The 17,901-nt window shown below is 44.9% G+C and overlaps 1 protein-coding gene across 8 annotated transcripts in view; it reads left to right on the top strand.

The window, feature by feature from the left end:
- Nucleotides 1-17,901, top strand: part of ebf1a (EBF transcription factor 1a) — a 570,155-nt gene that overhangs the window by 421,640 nt on the left and 130,614 nt on the right. For all 8 annotated transcript variants that reach the window (XM_069898995.1, XM_069898996.1, XM_069898998.1 and 5 more), the window contains exon 12: nt 13,734-13,822. In XM_069898995.1, coding sequence (XP_069755096.1) covers nt 13,734-13,822 — 89 coding nt within the window. The remainder of the gene's footprint in view (nt 1-13,733; nt 13,823-17,901) is intronic.

Raw genomic sequence — 17,901 nt, forward strand, 5'->3', positions numbered from 1 at the left:
TAGCATTGTTCTCTCTGGGTCAGAGTTCTGGGATCTCACCAAGGTGCCCAGTACAACTCGGTCATTAATCTATTCAACTGTGGAAACATCACAGGCTAAGGCCAATATTGGCCTTCGTTCTTGTCTACATGGAAGTATTTTAAATCGAATTAAATATTTAAATTTAGACATACAGCATAATAACATGCAGGATGTAGAGAAAAATGCAATTAAAAATAATGCATGGACATTAGCTTCTCCCTGGGAAATGTCCATTTAAGAGCTTGATAGAAGTAAGAAAGGAAATGTCCTTGAAAACTGTCCCTGAGATTCATGCTTTTAAGCTCATGTATCTTCTGCCCAAGGGAGGGGCAGGGCTTGGAGAAGAGAGTGTGAGCAGGGTGGAATGCATCCCTTAACATGTTGGCAGCCTTCCCAAGACAGCAGGAGGATTTGATTGAGGGGAGTTCTTCAACTTTCCAGCTAAGGGTCTTGGATAGTTGCAGCAAAGAGAGAGGGGAAGGGGAGAGAGAGAGAGAGAGAGAGAGAGAGAGGGAGAGAGAGAGAGAGAGAGAGAGAGAGTATGTGTGTTACAAAATGTACTGCAGTTACTCCCCCAGGTTCTTCAAATTGCTCCCCCCTCCCTCCAACTCATAGCGTCCACCACAAACAGGTAGAAGGGAACATCTTGACCTGCAGATTCTCCTCCAAGACGTTCAGCAACCTGACTCAAAAATATATCATTGATCCTTCATCAGCACTGGATCTCCAAGCTGCAAGGACCAGGGAAGGACCTTTAGCACAACTGCAGCAGTTCAGGAGAGGGGGGGGATAGTCAGTCACCTCCTTGTCAAGGGCAGAGAGGAGTAAGCAATAAATATCCCCCTTGACAATGACAACTGGATCCTTGAAAAACTAGCAAAAATACCAGGGAGGAGAAGATGATGATCTATCTTTTGTCCAAAAGATTTCCTTATCCTTTGTTTGCATCTTTTGTAGCCTAATTGATATGGATAGATTGCACTGATTGGCCAGGTGTAGTTTTACGAACGTACAGTGCAGTTACTAGAACAGAAGAATGAGTGGCATAGAAGATAGATCTGTTGCCTCAAAGAGCCTGAGATCCAAATTTGATCCTAATCCCACGAATCAAGATTCCTTTATTGTCATACTCAAATGCACAAAATATAATAGTGCCCACAATTCATCAACATTTGGCTGCTGTAGAGGCCCACAAAGAGGTGCCACCAGGACAGCGCTCCACCAGTCAGAGAAAGAGAAGCAAAATAAAGGCCCTTCAGAGGCCTTCATTGCCTCCTGACTGTTCCATTTGTCATGGGTTTCTGCCAGATGCTCCTGTTTCCTTCCACTTGCAGGTTTCAAGGTCATTGGGGCACTATAAGCTGCCTCCCTTGTATTGGTGAGTGGTCAAATCAGGAGGGAGTTAATGAAAATGAGTTAATGAATATCGTGTTATATGGCGAGTTCTCCACTGGCCACCGTGACAGAGGTGCACCAAAGAAAAGGTACAAGGACTGCCTAAAGAAATCTCTTGGTGCCTGCCACATTGACCACCGCCAGTGGGCTGATATCGCCTCAAACTGTGCATCTTGGCGCCTCACAGTTTGGCGGGCAGCAACCTCCTTTGAAGAAGACCGCAGAGCCCATCTCACTGACAAAAGGCAAAGGAGGAAAAACCCAACACCCAACCCCAACCAACCAATTTTCCCCTGCAGCCGCTGCAACCGTGTCTGCCTGTCCCGCATCGGACTTGTCAGCCACAAACGAGCCTGCAGCTGACGTGGACTTTTACCCCCTCCATAAATCTTCGTCTGCGAAGCCAAGCCAAAGAAAGAAAAAATAAATAAAAAAAATAAAAAGGGATTCATGTCAGATTAGTGTAAATGCGTGGTTGATGGTCAGCACAGACTTGATGGGCTGAAGGGGTATCTCTGTATTGTTTTTCTCTATGACCTGTGACTAAGGCAGGGGCCTCCAAAGGGGTCAATATTAACCCCTGAGGGTCGATAAATGCCTGTGGGTTAAAAGCCGGTTGATTGAACTTTTGGGGTCAAAAGCAGGGGTGTATCTATGGAAAATTGTGCCTAAGGTAGGGGTGGCCAAACTCTTGCAAGAGCTGACGTTGGTGGTCAACCTCTTGCTGGAGCTGGTGTTGGTGGTCAACATCTTGTGGGAGCTGGCCTTAGTGGCCACCATGTTATATTTGGCTTTGGCCGTTTATTAAGTTGAGAGTGAACGGGAGGATCGAGGAATCATGGATGACTAGCATTATCCACCTGCCCCCCCCCCACCCCCTGGACAGCACTGCCACCCCACCCCAGACAGCACCGCCACCCCACCCCCACCAGACACCCCCCTCCCTGACATACAATGAATACTTCGATGCCTGGGGTTGATGAGAAATCAAGGACTCCATGAAGGGGTCGATGGTCTAAAATGTTTGTGGGCCCAGCATATTTCCCAGCAGGAAAACATGACTGGAGTTTTCTCTCTCAGATCCCAGTCAAAAGGTTTTCCAAGGTCTAATTGTGCATTTTGATTGTCATGGGGTTGGTGGAGGTATGGTGTTGAATTTCAGGAACAGTTTGGTGGAGGCCTATCCTCTTGTATCTCCATGAATGAATCTCTGTGGGATTTGATGGAAGAGTGGGTTGTAAAGAAAGTTTTTGATATATTAGCCTTTATAAATGTACCTCTAAAGGAGTTGAGATGTTATGTTGAAGTTGTTTGAGACATTGGTGAGCCCAAATTTGGAATATTATGTGCATTTCTGGGTACCTAACTACAGGAAGGATATCAATAAGAGTGCAGAAAAGATTTATTAGAGTTTTGCTGGGTCTTCAGGAGTTGAGTTACAGGGTTAAGACTTTATTCCTTGGAGCGAAGAAGAATGAGGGGATATTTGATAGAGATTTACAAGATTATGAGGGGTATAGACAAAATGGATGCAAATAGGTTTTTTCCAGTTAGATTGGGGGAGATAAATACGAAAGGTCATAGTTTTAATCTGAAAGGGGTAAAGGATTAGGGGGAACATTAGGGGGAAGTTCTTCACTCAAAGAATGAATTAGCTGCCATCTGATATGGTGAATGTGGGCTCGATCGTGTGTTTTAAGAATAAAATGGATAGCCACATGGATGGAAGAGGTCTGGAGGGTTATGGAATGGGAGCAAGTCAGTAGGAGTAGAGATAATGGTCAGCACAGACTAGAGGGGCCAAATGGACTGTTTTCTGTGCTGTAGCATTCTGTGGTTCTATAATTTGATAACGATTGATTGTCAAATACATTGGTACAATGTACAACTCAATGAAATTTTTGCTTGCTGTAACCAGATTCACAAGCTACAGTGGAAAACGTTAGATTACCCTATTATGGAAAGGTGTAAGTGTAAAGGATAACTAGATAAATAAACAATGTGGTGAAGATTATCATATAGAATATTGGTGTGTGACACTATCTTGCTTGAATCCCATCTGCACTTGAATTGGGTCTGTTGTGGATCTGTTGGTGAGGATTGTGCCTTGTATATTGTTGTCTGCATGGAAGGGTAACACATTTTTGAATACAGCCGGATTTCAGATGTCTTGATAATTCTCAGTTGACAAGCTGAGGTATTTGTTAGGTTCACGGATGTTGATATGTGTATCCTTGGCCTTGCCACAAGGCTTCTGGGGGATAGAATCTCAAGATTTAATGAAGTAAATTCAGGGCAGAGATGAGGAGGATCTGTTTCTTCTAAAAGAGTGGTGAACCTGTGGAATTCTCTGCCCAAGGAAGCAGAGACGGCTGCCTCATTAAATATATTTAAGACACAGTGAGGTGCACTTTTGAATTGCAGGGGAATTTAGTGTTACAGGGAAAAAAAGAGGCAAGTGGAGCTGAATCACGGTCAGAACAGCACTGATTTCATTGAATGGAGGGACAGGCTGAATGGGCCAGATGGCTAACTCCTACTCCTCTTTCTCATGTTCCTGATGTGTGGCATTCACATCATAATTCAAGCTGTGGCTCCTAGGTGACTGAGAGAAGTTGGTTGAGGAGCATACTGGCAATGACTTTCACTGAGGCAGCTGATGCAAAGTCCCCTCAGTTTTCAATTTGCCCACTTTCTCCACAGTAACCATTGTTGCAATGCACTCTTTCAGCCGCAATGCTCACGAGACCCATCAGATAACCCTCACAGTCCTGCGACTAGAAAAATGAACAAGGTGAGTTGGAACCCCACTCTTCCTCCCCCCCCTCCCCCACCTCCACCTCTCTCAAGTGTCAACCAAAGTGCAGGTGCAGGAAACAAGAGGTCCCCCTTGGAAATTCAGAGGAGTGCTCTGGTCCGCTTCCCGCCCCTGTGCCCTGTTGGCTTCAGCTGACCAAAAGCTGATCCTGCTGCACACTCAGCTGAGGAAAAAAAACTTGCACAATTCCTCAGCCCACTGACCCTCCCCATTGTATATTTATTTTTCTTAAAAATGGCATTAATATGTGTTACAGGATAGAGGTTCCATCTGTACAGCACTTTATTACATCTTGCAGTGCAGCGCTGTGTACTGCTTAATGCCCCTGGGCTACCAGATCGCTGGAGTTTTTAAACAAGTTATTTTAATTGCTTATATGAAGTGTCGATCATTCTGCCATTCTTGGCAGCACAACTCAAGAAAACAAATTCCTCCCCAAGTCAAATCAGACAATCTTTTGATTAAGAACTGAAGTGCCGTTGACATGTTCAGGATTTATTATTGTGAAATTATAAAAATTGGTTCATGCAGAGGACCAAGCAGCTGAGAGAGAGAGAGAGAGAGAGCTTTGCGTGCATGATCAGGTAAATAGAATAGAGTTCAGTAATTGTAAGAAAGGCCTTGTGCTTATGGAGTATCTTGGACAACTTAAGGACATTGCACAAAGTGCTTCACTGTGTCTTTTGAAAAGTGTTTTCACCTGTGTCTTAATCTCAGGCAGCCCCTCTGGATCAATGTACAATGTTCATTCTAAGTTTATTGTCGTATACATAAGTACAATGTACAGATAAACTGAAATTTTTACTTGCTGCAGCCACAAAAATACACAAGATACACCAACAAAGAATTTGAATGACCACAAACATGCCAAGACAGAAAATAAGACCAAATATCAAAGGATAGATTACTCAGAGTAAATATTCACAGTTGCAGTTCCTGCTAGAAATGCAAGTGATGTTTTGGAGATCCCGGGATAGGTTATGCTCAGGCTTAGGGTATTGTGGGGAGTTCAAGACCCTGAGAACAGTTGGATAAAAACTGTTCCAGAAGCTAGTGGTCTTCTAAGTTCTGCACCTTCTGCCCGAAGATAGCAGTGAGAAGAGGTTGTGACCAGAGTGATGGAGGTCCTTTATGATGTTGGTTGTCTACTTAGGCAGTGCCTCACCAATATGTCTGCAATGGGTCAGAAGTCAAAGGACTTGGGTATGTTTTTTACCTTCTCGAGCCTTCTCTGATCCTTGGCATTTGAGTTTCCAGGCCATGATTCAAGATTCAAGGAAGTGTAATACTGCACAAAATTGCCTTCTGCCCTTCGTGACCATGCAACCAATCACTATACTTTCCACAGTGCTCCTACAGAAATTTGATAGGGTACATGATGATATCCTGAATCTCCTCAGTCTTTTCAGAAAGAAAAGGTGATGGGTGCCTTCTGCATAGTTGCCTCAGTGCAGCTTCCAGGACAAGCCACCTATTCCATAGATTCTGAGTGTGGAACTCCGCCACAGGTGAGGACTGCACCTTCTGCTGTGTGCCCTTGGGCTCTGTGTGCTCCCAAGCCAGAGATTGAAGGTGCATAAATGCCCCTTCTCCATTTGGATTGGGCACTGAGCAGGGATGAACATCACTGGAGAAAATGCTTCAGAACATTTTGAGGATATCTTTGAAACAATTTTTCCCAATCTTGTTGTATCGGAGCTCTAACTGAAGTTCTTGTTTTGGAACTCTGGATCCAGAATGGGGACAATGTGGCCCATTCACTGAACCCAACTGAATGGTAAGGAATGGTGGTCTGGGAAAAGGTACTGGAATTGGAAGATATCTGCCAGTAGATTTGAAGGGTTTTAAGCAGGAGGTATTGGTAGTACCTTTCTTGTTTATTGAGATGCCTCATTGAATCAGCCATACCCACAGGCTGGGGAACCCCAGCTGCTCATTTGGCCAAGTGCATAGTTCTAGAGTTCCAGCTTTGAACTTTGAACTGTATTGCTGGTGTATTGGTTCAGTGGTGAAACATATGCTCATGTCTGCTTCAGCTGAGAAATGCTACCGTTCACCTCCAAACAGCAAGAAATGAACAATGACTCACATTATCCAGGGCTCCATTCTGGATCTCCATTGTCTGAGGGGCAGTGGAGATGGGGTGTTCCAGGGCTTCCTTCTGGATCTCTATTGTCTGAAGGGTGATGGAGATGGGGTGTTCCAGGGCTGTGCTGTGGATATCCATTGTCCAAGAGGTGGTGTGTTGGAGGGCTCAGTTGTGAACCTCCATTGTCTGTAGGGGAGTGGAGGTGTTGAACTGCAGGAGCATTTTGGTGGAACCCAATCTTATCGCACTTCTGAGTGAATGAATCATTGTGGAGAGCTTGCTGAAATTGATGGACAGTGTTGTGAAGAAGACTATAGAGGAAAAGACTGGAGTGGTGATACTGGCTTGCATAATCCCCATCTGCATTGCAATTGGGTCAATATTGGGCCTGCCATATATTGCAGCCTGTTATCTATGTGGAAGAGCAACAAATTTCATGCTGATTTGAGTTGAGCAGATTGGAGGCATTGGTAAGATTGACAGAGATCAGGGTCATTGATTGGTTGGACTCTCCACAGGTCTGCAGTCTTTGAATGTGATGAAGACCATGTCCACTGTGCATCTTGATGGACAGAATGCTCACTATGGCTCTCTGTTGACAGAGAAGACAGTTGAGGTGACTACTAGCCAGAGGATGACTCATTGACAATCTTAAATCTCTCTCAAGAGGAAAAGCTAAAAAATGATATCAAGTTTCCTTGAACAAAATCACATCCTCAAGATTCAGGGGAGTAGATTTAAGATGGAGATGAACAAAATCTGTTTTTTCCCCAGAAAGTAGCGAATCTGTGGAATTCTCTACCCAGGGAAGCAGTTGAGGCTACTTCATTAAACATTTTTAAGGTTCAGATAGATGGATTTTTACATAAAAAAAAATAATGATATTGGGAAAAGGTAGGTAGGTGGAGTTGAACCAATGATCAGATCAGCCATGATCTATTGAATGGTGGAGCAGGCTCGATGGGCTGGATAGCCTACTCCATATTCCTAATTCTTATGATCTTATGTTCACACTGATTCATTTGAATTTGTAGGATGTGTTTGCTCAAAATGAAGACGGAATGTTCGAGAAGACATACCCAAACCCTAAGGAATACCTTGAGTCTCCACTATAGGAGAAGCTGGAGACCATTGATAAGCAGAGGACTTCATCTGCCTTCCTGCCTATGAGACTGGTACCAGCATTCACCACACAACCTTTGGCTGCTCACCCTCCTCTTTCAGAATGCCATGTATCCACTCTGAGACATCCTCGACCCTGGCACCAGCAGGGCAATGCACCATCCTGGAGCTTCTCTTGTGACCACATAATCCAGTTATAAAGAACAGAGTGAAAAAGAAAACAGTAGCAGAAGAAGGCCATTTATCCCTTCAAATTTGCTCCACCATTCAATACCATCATGGCTGATCATTATTACTTCAGCTCCCTGTTCCTGCTTCCTCTCCATACCCCTTGATCCCTTTAGCCAGTAGGGTCACACCCAACTCCCTTTTGAGTGAATAGAACAAAGTGACCTCAACAACTTTCTGTGGTGGGGATGTGCACAAGTTTACCACTCTCTGAGTGAAGAAGTTTCCTCTCATCTTGGTCATAAATGGCATCCCTCTTCTCCTTAGACTGTGACCCCCTCCCCCACCCACCCCCTGGTTCTGGACTCCCCCAGCATCAAGAATATTCTTCCTGCATCTAACTGTCTAGTTCTGCAGAAGGTTAGATGTCTCAATCGGATCCCCTTCCATTCTTCTATATTCCGTGGTACCCCAATCTGTCCGTTCTTTCTTTGTACATCAGGCCTACCATCCCAGAAATCAGTCTGGTGAACCTTCTCTGCATCCACCAACCACAAATGTGTTAAAAAAGAACTTGTTAAAAAAACTTTAAATATAAAAACAGTAAGTGCTGGAAATTCTCAGCAGGACAGAATACATTTCTAGGAAGCGACGGTCAAAGACAAATATCCAGGGATTTTACAATATTTATCCTCTTGAAATTTCCTTTGGGATTTTCAATAGCTGTTTAAAATTTGATATTTATTGAAAACATAGTTGTCCTTGGAGAGATTGAATATTCCAGTGGTTCTCAACCTCCTTTTTTCCACTAACATACCACCTTACCTAGTCCCTTCCTGGCCACAGAGCACGTATGCCATAGGTGCTCTGTGATTAGTAAGGGATTACTTAAGATGTTGTTTGAGTGGGAAAGAAAAGGTTGAGTCCCACTGTTCTATATGTACTTTTATATTACATATCTGCGTGGCTTCAGTGAACAGGAGGAATTTTAGTGCAGTTGGATGTTGTACTTAAGTGTAGGTTGGACTACAATGGTTTGCGTCTCTGCACGGTCGGTCTGAGGATGCAACAGGAGCTGGAACGGAAGCTACAAATGCTCATGCCAAAACTTAGAACTTTACTATTTAATCTATTCCCCAGGCTGCCCCCTCACACTCCAGGTTTTAAGCACTCGTGCCCTGTTAAACCCTATCAGCAACTGTCTTACTTACTGTTGGGCCTTGTCTGTAGAACAGTCTTCTCCCCTTTGCCAAAACGCCGTGATTGTAGAGAAGTCAAAATATGATTAAAGGAGGCAAGGGTGCCTCAGATGTTGCTTCATTTCACACCCCCACCCCCCCCCCCCCCCACCGGCCATGTTGGAGTTTGGTGATTTACATGTCACAAAGACATGTTTATATTCAAATTGCTCTTTCTTTCTTGACATTGAACAGAACTTTAATCATTCTGCTGAGTTGAGTGGGTTTGCTGGCATTTACCGCACTTGAAGAGTGTTCTGATGAGGCTTCAGTTTCATCTCCAGCAGTTGAAATGCTGTCACTCAGGAGCTTTCCTGCACTGGATGACTGACAACAATTTGGGATTTTTTTTTGGTGGATGACAAGTGGTGCAATTATGCACTAAATTCAAGGTGCTCAGATTGTGAGTGTCTCCTCTCCACTCCATCATCGCAGACTTGCTGCACGCCATCCCCTCCACTTCCACCTTGTAGCCCTCCCACCGCCCACCCCCCCCGGCCCCAACCCATCTCAGCTTTCGGGGAGGGAGGGTGATAGATCTCACACGACCGATGCTTCACTTGAATTCACTTTATTTCATGAGAAGAATATTATTTTAAAAGTTGCCATAAATGATGTGTGAATGTCTGATATTATGAAGTAAGTGGAAGATTCCTGGCACGCCTCTGGACTACATCTGATCACTCCCATTGAAGTTTTGTGTACCTACCTGTGTGTGAGCTGGAAGCAGAGGGATATTGGCATAAGAAACAGCAGTAGGTTTTGGTTATCTGGGCCGTCGATCCTGCTCTACCATTTAGTATGATCAGGCTGTGGACTCACCTCTATTTACCTGCTCATTCCTTATAACCCATAATTCCCATAATATTCAAAAATCTTATCTGTGGCTTAAATATCTTTAATAAGGCAACCTGTACTGCTTCCTTGGGCAGAGAATTCCCCAGATTCACTATTGTCTGGGAGATGCAGATTCTCTTGATCTCAATTTTATTTTCCACTGGGTCTTAAGGCTATGTGCCCTGCCGCTGGAAACAACTTTCATGCTTCTATTTTAACTAGCCCTTTCATTGATTTTTGTGTTTCTATAAGATCCCCTCTCATTCTTTTGAAATCCAGTGAGATCAGTTCCAGAGGACTAAATCTCTCATCGGCTAACTGCTCACCTCTGAAATCTCCTCTGCTCCACCTCCAAAGCCAGCCTCTCCTTTCTGAAGTCTGGAGATTGGAATTGCAGGCATTCTTTTCCCATTCCTTCCCTCAGCACTTCCACCCCACCCATCACTGATGGAGAAGACTTGGGGAGGGATTGGTCAGGATTGTATAGCAGTTTTGCCTGGACCCATTCCCATCAAACTTCCATTCACTTAGGGCGATGAGCGCGGGGAAATTAGAGGTTAAGGAGGGCCCTAGTTGAGCTGCTGCAATGTCACTATGGACATCCGGTTTGATCTCCACCTCTGGTGCTGTCAGTGTGGAGTTTCCACCTTTTCCCGTGTCCATGTGGGTTTTTCCCAGGTGCCGATTTCCTCCTGAATCCCAACGGTCAACAGCTGGGGGAGTAATTAGCCACAGAAGTTGCCCCCCTACAGTGGGTGAATGGGGAACAGATGGTTTTGCAAGAAGTTACAGGGAAACAAATATTGATGCTGTCTGATTGGAGGTTTATGGTTTATGGGTAGCCTCGGATTTGGCAGTACATGAGGCCATGGACAAACATGTCAGTGTGGCAGTGGTACATGGAGTTAAAGTAGTTGGCCTACTTTTGAGGTTATGCCTCCTCTGAGTCAGCATAACTTCAAAACAAACATAAGCCTCATGGAGTCATACAACTCATCCATGCCTACCAATTTGCCTACCTGTCCTGATCCCATCCACCCAAATCCCTCTGAACAGTCCTTGACCATGTACCTCTCCAAGTGTCCTTTAAACTTTGCTTTCCTTTGGGCGCTCGCTCCACATACCCACCACCCTCTGTGCTTTTTAAAAAAATTATGTATAAATTTAGAACCACACAAATAAAAGCACATAATGAAAAATAATTCAAATCAATACAAATACATGTGATAATAAAACCTCCCTTTATACCACCCTTTCCCCCCCTTCTATCCCCCTACAAAGAAAGAAGAGACAAAGAGAGTAAGAATGGGACAAGAGACCCTCAACAGGGGTGCCTTTTACTTTAAAGTTTCTTATAATATACCAAGACCTTAAGGAGAAGGGAATGTCAGAGCTTCATTTAAATATTAACACCCATATTTTGTAAATATGGGCTCCATATCTTACAAAATATATATTTGTCTCCTAAATTATAAGTAATTTTCTCAAGTGGTATAGAACTCTGGACTTCAGCAAGCCATCGTTCCATACCCAAATCTGATTCAGACTTCCAAGTTATGGCAATACATTTTCTTGCTGTTGCTAAAGCAGTTTTATCAAACTTCTTTTGATACATATTCATTTTCAATTTAGGTTCAATATTCTTAATATCACTCAATAAAAATAACATTAGATCCTGTGGGAATTTAATCCCCATTATTTGTTCCAATAATTTATCCATTTCTAACCAAACAGGTTTAACTTTAGGTCCCTGCAAAAATGTATCAATTTCCTGTCTGCGACTAAAACATAAATCTGAAAGAGTCTAATTCAATTTTCACCACCCTCTGGGTGAAAAAGATGCCCCTTCGCTCCCTTTTAAACCAACCATTTTCCTCTCCCCTTAAACCTACCCCCCTCTCGTTTTGACTACCCCCAGGGAAATATCTTTTCTAGTCCCCTCAATCTCCTCCGATCCAGGGGAAAAAATAGTTTGATCTCATCCATTCCCTTGTTATTTTCTCTCATGTTATAAGGAAATTCAAGAAATATGAGATCGGGAACAAAAAGTTTGGTTTGGTTTTCTTTGGCCAAGATAAATTATTGACCTAATGTGTTTGCATTGAGTGGGAATTAAACTTGGTATAATTATTATTTCTTGATTTGATGCTGAATCATTACCTTACCTATGTTGGCGAAATCCATTATTATACAAAATTGCTACTCCAAATTTTCCAATCACTCATTTTCTTTCATGGATTAAAAAACATGTCTTGTTGTTTAACGTAAACTATTTAAACCAATTAAATAGTTCATACTTTTCATAAGGACAAAAACACTTTGTATATTCATGAATCAACTGTTGGGAGTGAACAACACACGATGTTTTGAGAACTTGTATTCAGCTTGCAACTGCGATGAAATACTGTATCACATATTCCTATGTCCTCTAAGTTTCAGAGGTCACTCTGTAAAAAAAAGTGAGGGATAACTGAGGTTCTCTCTGCAGTTTGATGAATTGGATACTTGTGTTTCTGAGTGCACAGGTCAAGGATTTCAGTGGTTCAGTTCTCTATCTGTGCGCACTTTGCCAGATGTCAGGAAGTGTGCTGAATTAGCTTCAACACCTTGGGTTAGGGAAGGAAGAAGCACAGCAGAGCACAATTTATGAATCTCTGCTGTGTAAGGGAGTCAGACGAGGAACTCCTCCGTGAAGGGTCTCAGGCTGATTCACACTGCCTCTGTTCACACACCAAGCATTGCTCATTGGCGGAACCACAAACAGGAGCTGAATTACTGGAGCTGTATTCTGTCACCACCTTCGAAGTCATGGTGCCAAAGGAGACTGCAGGAAAATAATAACTGGGAGCTTGCTTTTGTTCCTCTTGTAGTAACTCTGTCCTCCTCCCCAGCAGTCTGTCTGAGCCTGACCCAGATGTTTTGCAACTTTGGGGTCATACTTGATTCTTAAGTGGTCTTCTGGCCACGTACATATCTTTATTGTTGCTGCAACACTTGTCTGACTCTATCCCAACTCTACTGCTACTTGGAATACTTCCACCATCCCTTTCTTCATGCCACGATCCAATCATTCCATGCACCAGTTTTTGAGGTCATACATACATTTGAGGTCATTGAATCACCCTAACCTGCACAAACGTCTGCCTCCACTGGTTAAATAATGGCTCAGTTTTTAATTACTTATTTTCAAATCCCTCCAGAGCCTGACCTCCCTTTAACTCTTCCAAATTTGGCCACTTAATTATCTCCAGTTTCGATACCAGACTAACCACCTGGCCATCCACTCACTCTCTCCCCTGGTAGCCTAGTGCCACATTTAATGATTCTCTGTGAAACACCTCGTTACATTGTTGCCACAGAAAAGTTTCTGCTTTGTTGTTTTTCGATCATGAAACACAACAGGATTGTCGGAAACCGTTCAAGGAATTGTTTTCTCCGGCTTTACAATTTCTCCTTTTGCATCGTGTGCTTTGGAGACAGTGATTGAACGAATGTCCAAAGGTCCTTGGAAATTCAGGTGGAAAGACTTTTATTGTAAAGATTGCAGAAAAAGATATATCGTATGCTTTCTCTATTAAAAATATGAAAGGATAAGTAAATTGGTGAATAATAACCTCAAGGATACTGGACACATTGCTGCCTTACAATATTTCTTGTCTGTTGTGGGATGTCCTATTGTCCTTTCTCATGTCCCTGTCCACCACCCCCACCCTCTTTAATATCTCCTCTTTAATTCCAGCACAGCTCCAAAGAGGGCAAAAATTGTTCTCACCTACCCTGAGTGTTGTTTGGTAAAAGGATTATTAGCCTCCATCACATACTTCAACAGCATGATCATTCTTAATATAAGAGCCAAACAGTGAGGGATGTCAAGGAACCGTTTGTCTCCTGTTGGGACCTCGTAGGCCAAGCCTGCGCAACTTGCACTTCGCCTAATGACTTGTGTGTTTCTGCATTGCAGTTTTTGTTCTTCTCTCCTGTCTCTTGATGCTGAGCCTTGGTTTTCTTCCCTCTGACTCACCTTCATTACTCTTCCCTGTTGCAGCTCTGAACGAACCCACCATTGATTACGGCTTCCAGCGGTTGCAGAAGGTTATCCCCAGGCATCCGGGTGACCCAGAGCGACTGCCAAAGGTCAGTAGCGCCATTCTCCACCCCCCCCCCCACACCCCAAGTGAGACAGGTTCTTCACAGTGATGTAGCGAGGCTGGGTTTGCAGATTCTTTTAAAAACCTGGAAATTGAGAAATGAGACCAATGCATCAGGTTGCATTTCTCACTGGTTTCAGTTGAAGGATATGTCATCTCTCTGGTGATGTCCACTAACATATAATTATGAGTTTCCTTTTGCTGCTGACCCCTTCCTATCTATATAGTTGTCCAAATGCCTTTTGAATGTTATTAGGGATAGTGTTGACTATGAACAGTAACTGCTGGTTGCTGGTAATAGAATGTATTGATGATACCCACTGGTTAGCCCCATGTTTAGTAGTCATGGGAAGCAGGATGGCAAGTATCAAGGCTAAATTTCATCATCCTTATCCCAATGGATCAGTTTGCCCACATAGACTGTGGAATCAAACACCAAGGCTCTTTGGCCCACAAGGCTGGACAAGGCTTCACCATCAGCACTCTTACATTAACCATGCATGTGATGTCATGTATGTACTCTGACCATAAATCTGAAATCTGAACCCTTTTGACTCTTCCCTACATGCCCATTGACATCCCTCACCCACATACAACCACTCTCCTGCATGGTAGGGCCACTTTGCAGTGGTCAATTAACCTACCATGCCTTTGGGACGTGGGGATGGGGGGGGGGGGGGGGGGAGGTGGAATCGGAGCATCTGGGAGGAGATATGTGCAACGCACAACAATGCTGGAGAAACTCGGCAGGTATTGGAGTACCCATAAGAAGTGAAAGGCAGTCGGCGTTTCAGGCCTGAATCCTTCTTTAGGAATCTGGAAAACAGGCTGTTGCCTAATTATAAAGGTATGGGAATAGTAGGATAGGGGAGAATAGTCAGGGAGAGGAGCACAGACTAACAGATAAGAGGTAATAGGTGGGTAGTGGTGGGACAATAGAAGAGAAAGAAGATGGGAAGTGATAGGGGAGAGGGCAAAGGGCTAAGGTAGCTCTCTGATTGGAGGAATGGAAGTGGCTGGGGACCTGGGGGAAAAGAGATAGAAGGGTAGGCAAAGAGAGAGAGCGGGGGGGGGGGGGGTTAATGGAATCTGGAGGTCAATATTTGATGCCATCTGCTAAGAATGAATAGAAAGAAGGTGCTGTTCCTCTAATTTGTGGGTAGCCTCAGTTTGGCAGCACATGAGTCCATGGACAAACATGTCAGTGAGGCAGTGGTACATGGAATTGTCCACTGAGAGTCTTGAAACCCACCCAGTTGCAGGAAGAATGTACAAACTCTACACAGACTGCACCCGAGGTTAGGATCGAACGTGGGCCACCAGAGCTGTGAGGCAGAAACTCCATCCTCTGCAGTGTTCCCTAATGACAGAAACTGCCACCTGCTTTTCCATTGATAAAATGGTCTGGAGGTGGGCCAGATTTCACACAGGCTCATACTGATCTGCCAGACCACCACTCAGCTTCCGTGGCCATTTGCCCACTTTAGACGCAGTTGGATGTGCCACATATCCGGTCACCGGCATGCACTTAATTCCTGTGAGCCATCACCCTCCTCACCCCAACCTGCTGCCTTCGAAGCAGTGGGATGATTATGCGGGGCCCACTGTTACAGCCAAAACTTTGTCCTGCAATTTGTACCCAAGTTCAAGGCCTGGAGTGAGCCACAAGCAGCAGCTAGGCCTCGGGGGGGGGGGGGGGTGGGGGGGGGTGGGGGGTGGTTGTCGTTAAGTCCCACCCCACACCATCCTGATGACCATTTAACTGCTTGAACTGTGAAAAGCCCTCTTAATCTTAATCAGAAATATTTAAAAAGAATTGAGCTAATGTACATAATTTTAAAATAAATTGAGGCATTAAAAATAATACATTTCCTTCGAGGCATATTCCTGTTAATTAAAATATTAAGATTGAGGAAGACACAGAAAAGAAAAATTAATTAACTGCACTAACATTTTTAGCACAAACCGGCAAAGTCATGCAAATGAGAGGCACTGTGACACATTACCTCCCGAAGTGTATGCTTAAAGATACAAAGTGTGTCCAGTTCCTCAGCATTCCAGTACATTCCATACTTCCAGGCAGGAGCCAGGAAACATGCTAACTCCTCACAGAACTGTGGGCAACTCACTAGCAACATCCTGTGAATTGAGTCAGCATTCTGCACACAGGACGAGAGCCTCGCCACCAACACCCACCCCCCCCCACCCCCCCCACCACCAACCACCATCATTTAGCTGGTACATCAGAGACACCGTAAGGAGTTGCCAGGATTGAGGTGGAGGCAAGGCTACAATGTAAGAATGATGTACAGTATGATCACACAGAGCGATCAAACCGCTTAATTTCTGTCATGTGGATGTAGGGTACAAAATCTTGCCTTTTCTTGAGTTGGACTGCAGGGAATTCAACAGCCAGCAGAGAGGACACACACAATGCGTACCTTTCTTCCGAGCGGTTTGCCCTCCTGCCTGATCAGGGGCAGGTGGGAGCAAGGGACTGGAGGATGGAGTGTAATTAAATTGACACAGGCTGGAGGAGAACGTTGAGAGAACAGACCCATGCATACATTTTCAATGCTTAATGTGTTTGGCATCAAGAACCTTGCCTAGCAGTGAGCAGAGGGCCACGAGGAAATAAACATTTAAATGTTTTAATTTAAAAACAAACTAACCCAATTGCCAGGCTTCTGATTATCTGGGCTTAAACACATCAAGCTCTGTTGTTAGGCTGAGCTGAACCTCTGTGCAAAGTTCTACTCCCTGGTGTGTCCATGATGAATTACGAGTGAATTATCGCTTGAGCTCAAGTTGGCAGGATTCGTCTGACAGGAAGCAAACGCGATGAATAGATAGAGAAAAAAGGAGGTCAGTTCATATCAAGCTGACAAACATATTTTACTTGTCTGGGCGGTTCACGCAGTGACTGTACTGGGGCAGGGCTGGATAGATTTCCTCCAGTGACTATACGGGGCAGGGCTGGATAGATTTCCTCCAGTGACTGTACGGGAACAGGCTGGATAGATTTCCTCCAGTGACTGTACGGGGGCAGGGCTGGATAGATTTCCTCCAGTGACTGTACGGGGGCAGGGCTGGATAGATTTCCTCCAGTGACTGTACGGGGGCAGGGCAGAGATAGATTTCCTCCAGTGACTGTACGGGGGCAGGGCTGGGATAGATTTCCTCCAGTGACTGTATGGGGGCAAACTGGATAGATTTCCTCCAGTGACTGTACGGGGGCAGGGCTGGGATAGATTTCCTCCAGTGACTGTACGGGGGCAGGGCTGGATAGATTTCCTCCAGTGACTGTACGGGGGCAGGGCTGGATAGATTTCCTCCAGTGACTGTACGGGGGCAGGGCTGGATAGATTTCCTCCAGTGACTGTACGGGTGCAGGGCTGGATAGATTTCCTCCAGTGACTGTACGGGGGCAGGGCTGGATAGATTTCCTCCAGTGACTGTACGGGTGCAGGGCTGGATAGATTTCCTCCAGTGACTGTACGGGGGCAGGGCTGGATAGATTTCCTCCAGTGACTGTACAGGGGCAGGGCTGGATAGATTTCCTCCAGTGACTGTACGGGGCAGGGCTGGATAGATTTCCTCCAGTGACTGTACGGGTGCAGGGCAGAGATAGATTTCCTCCAGTGACTGTACGGGGGCAGGGCTGGGATAGATTTCCTCCAGTGACTGTACGGGGGCAGGGCAGAGATAGATTTCCTCCAGTGAAAGTACGGGGGCAGGGCTGGGATAGATTTCCTCCAGTGACTGTATGGGGGCAGGGCTGGATAGATTTCCTCCAGTGACTGTACGGGTGCAGGGCTGGATAGATTTCCTCCAGTGACTGTACGGGTGCAGGGCTGGATAGATTTCCTCCAGTGACTGTACGGGGGCAGGGCTGGATAGATTTCCTCCAGTGACTGTACAGGGGCAGGGCTGGATAGATTTCCTCCAGTGACTGTACGGGGCAGGGCTGGATAGATTTCCTCCAGTGACTGTACGGGTGCAGGGCTGGATAGATTTCCTCCAGTGACTGTATGGGGGCAGGGCTGGATAGATTTCCTCCAGTGA

This window comes from Narcine bancroftii, chromosome 9, assembly GCF_036971445.1.
Source record: "Narcine bancroftii isolate sNarBan1 chromosome 9, sNarBan1.hap1, whole genome shotgun sequence".
Classification (NCBI taxonomy): domain Eukaryota; kingdom Metazoa; phylum Chordata; class Chondrichthyes; order Torpediniformes; family Narcinidae; genus Narcine; species Narcine bancroftii.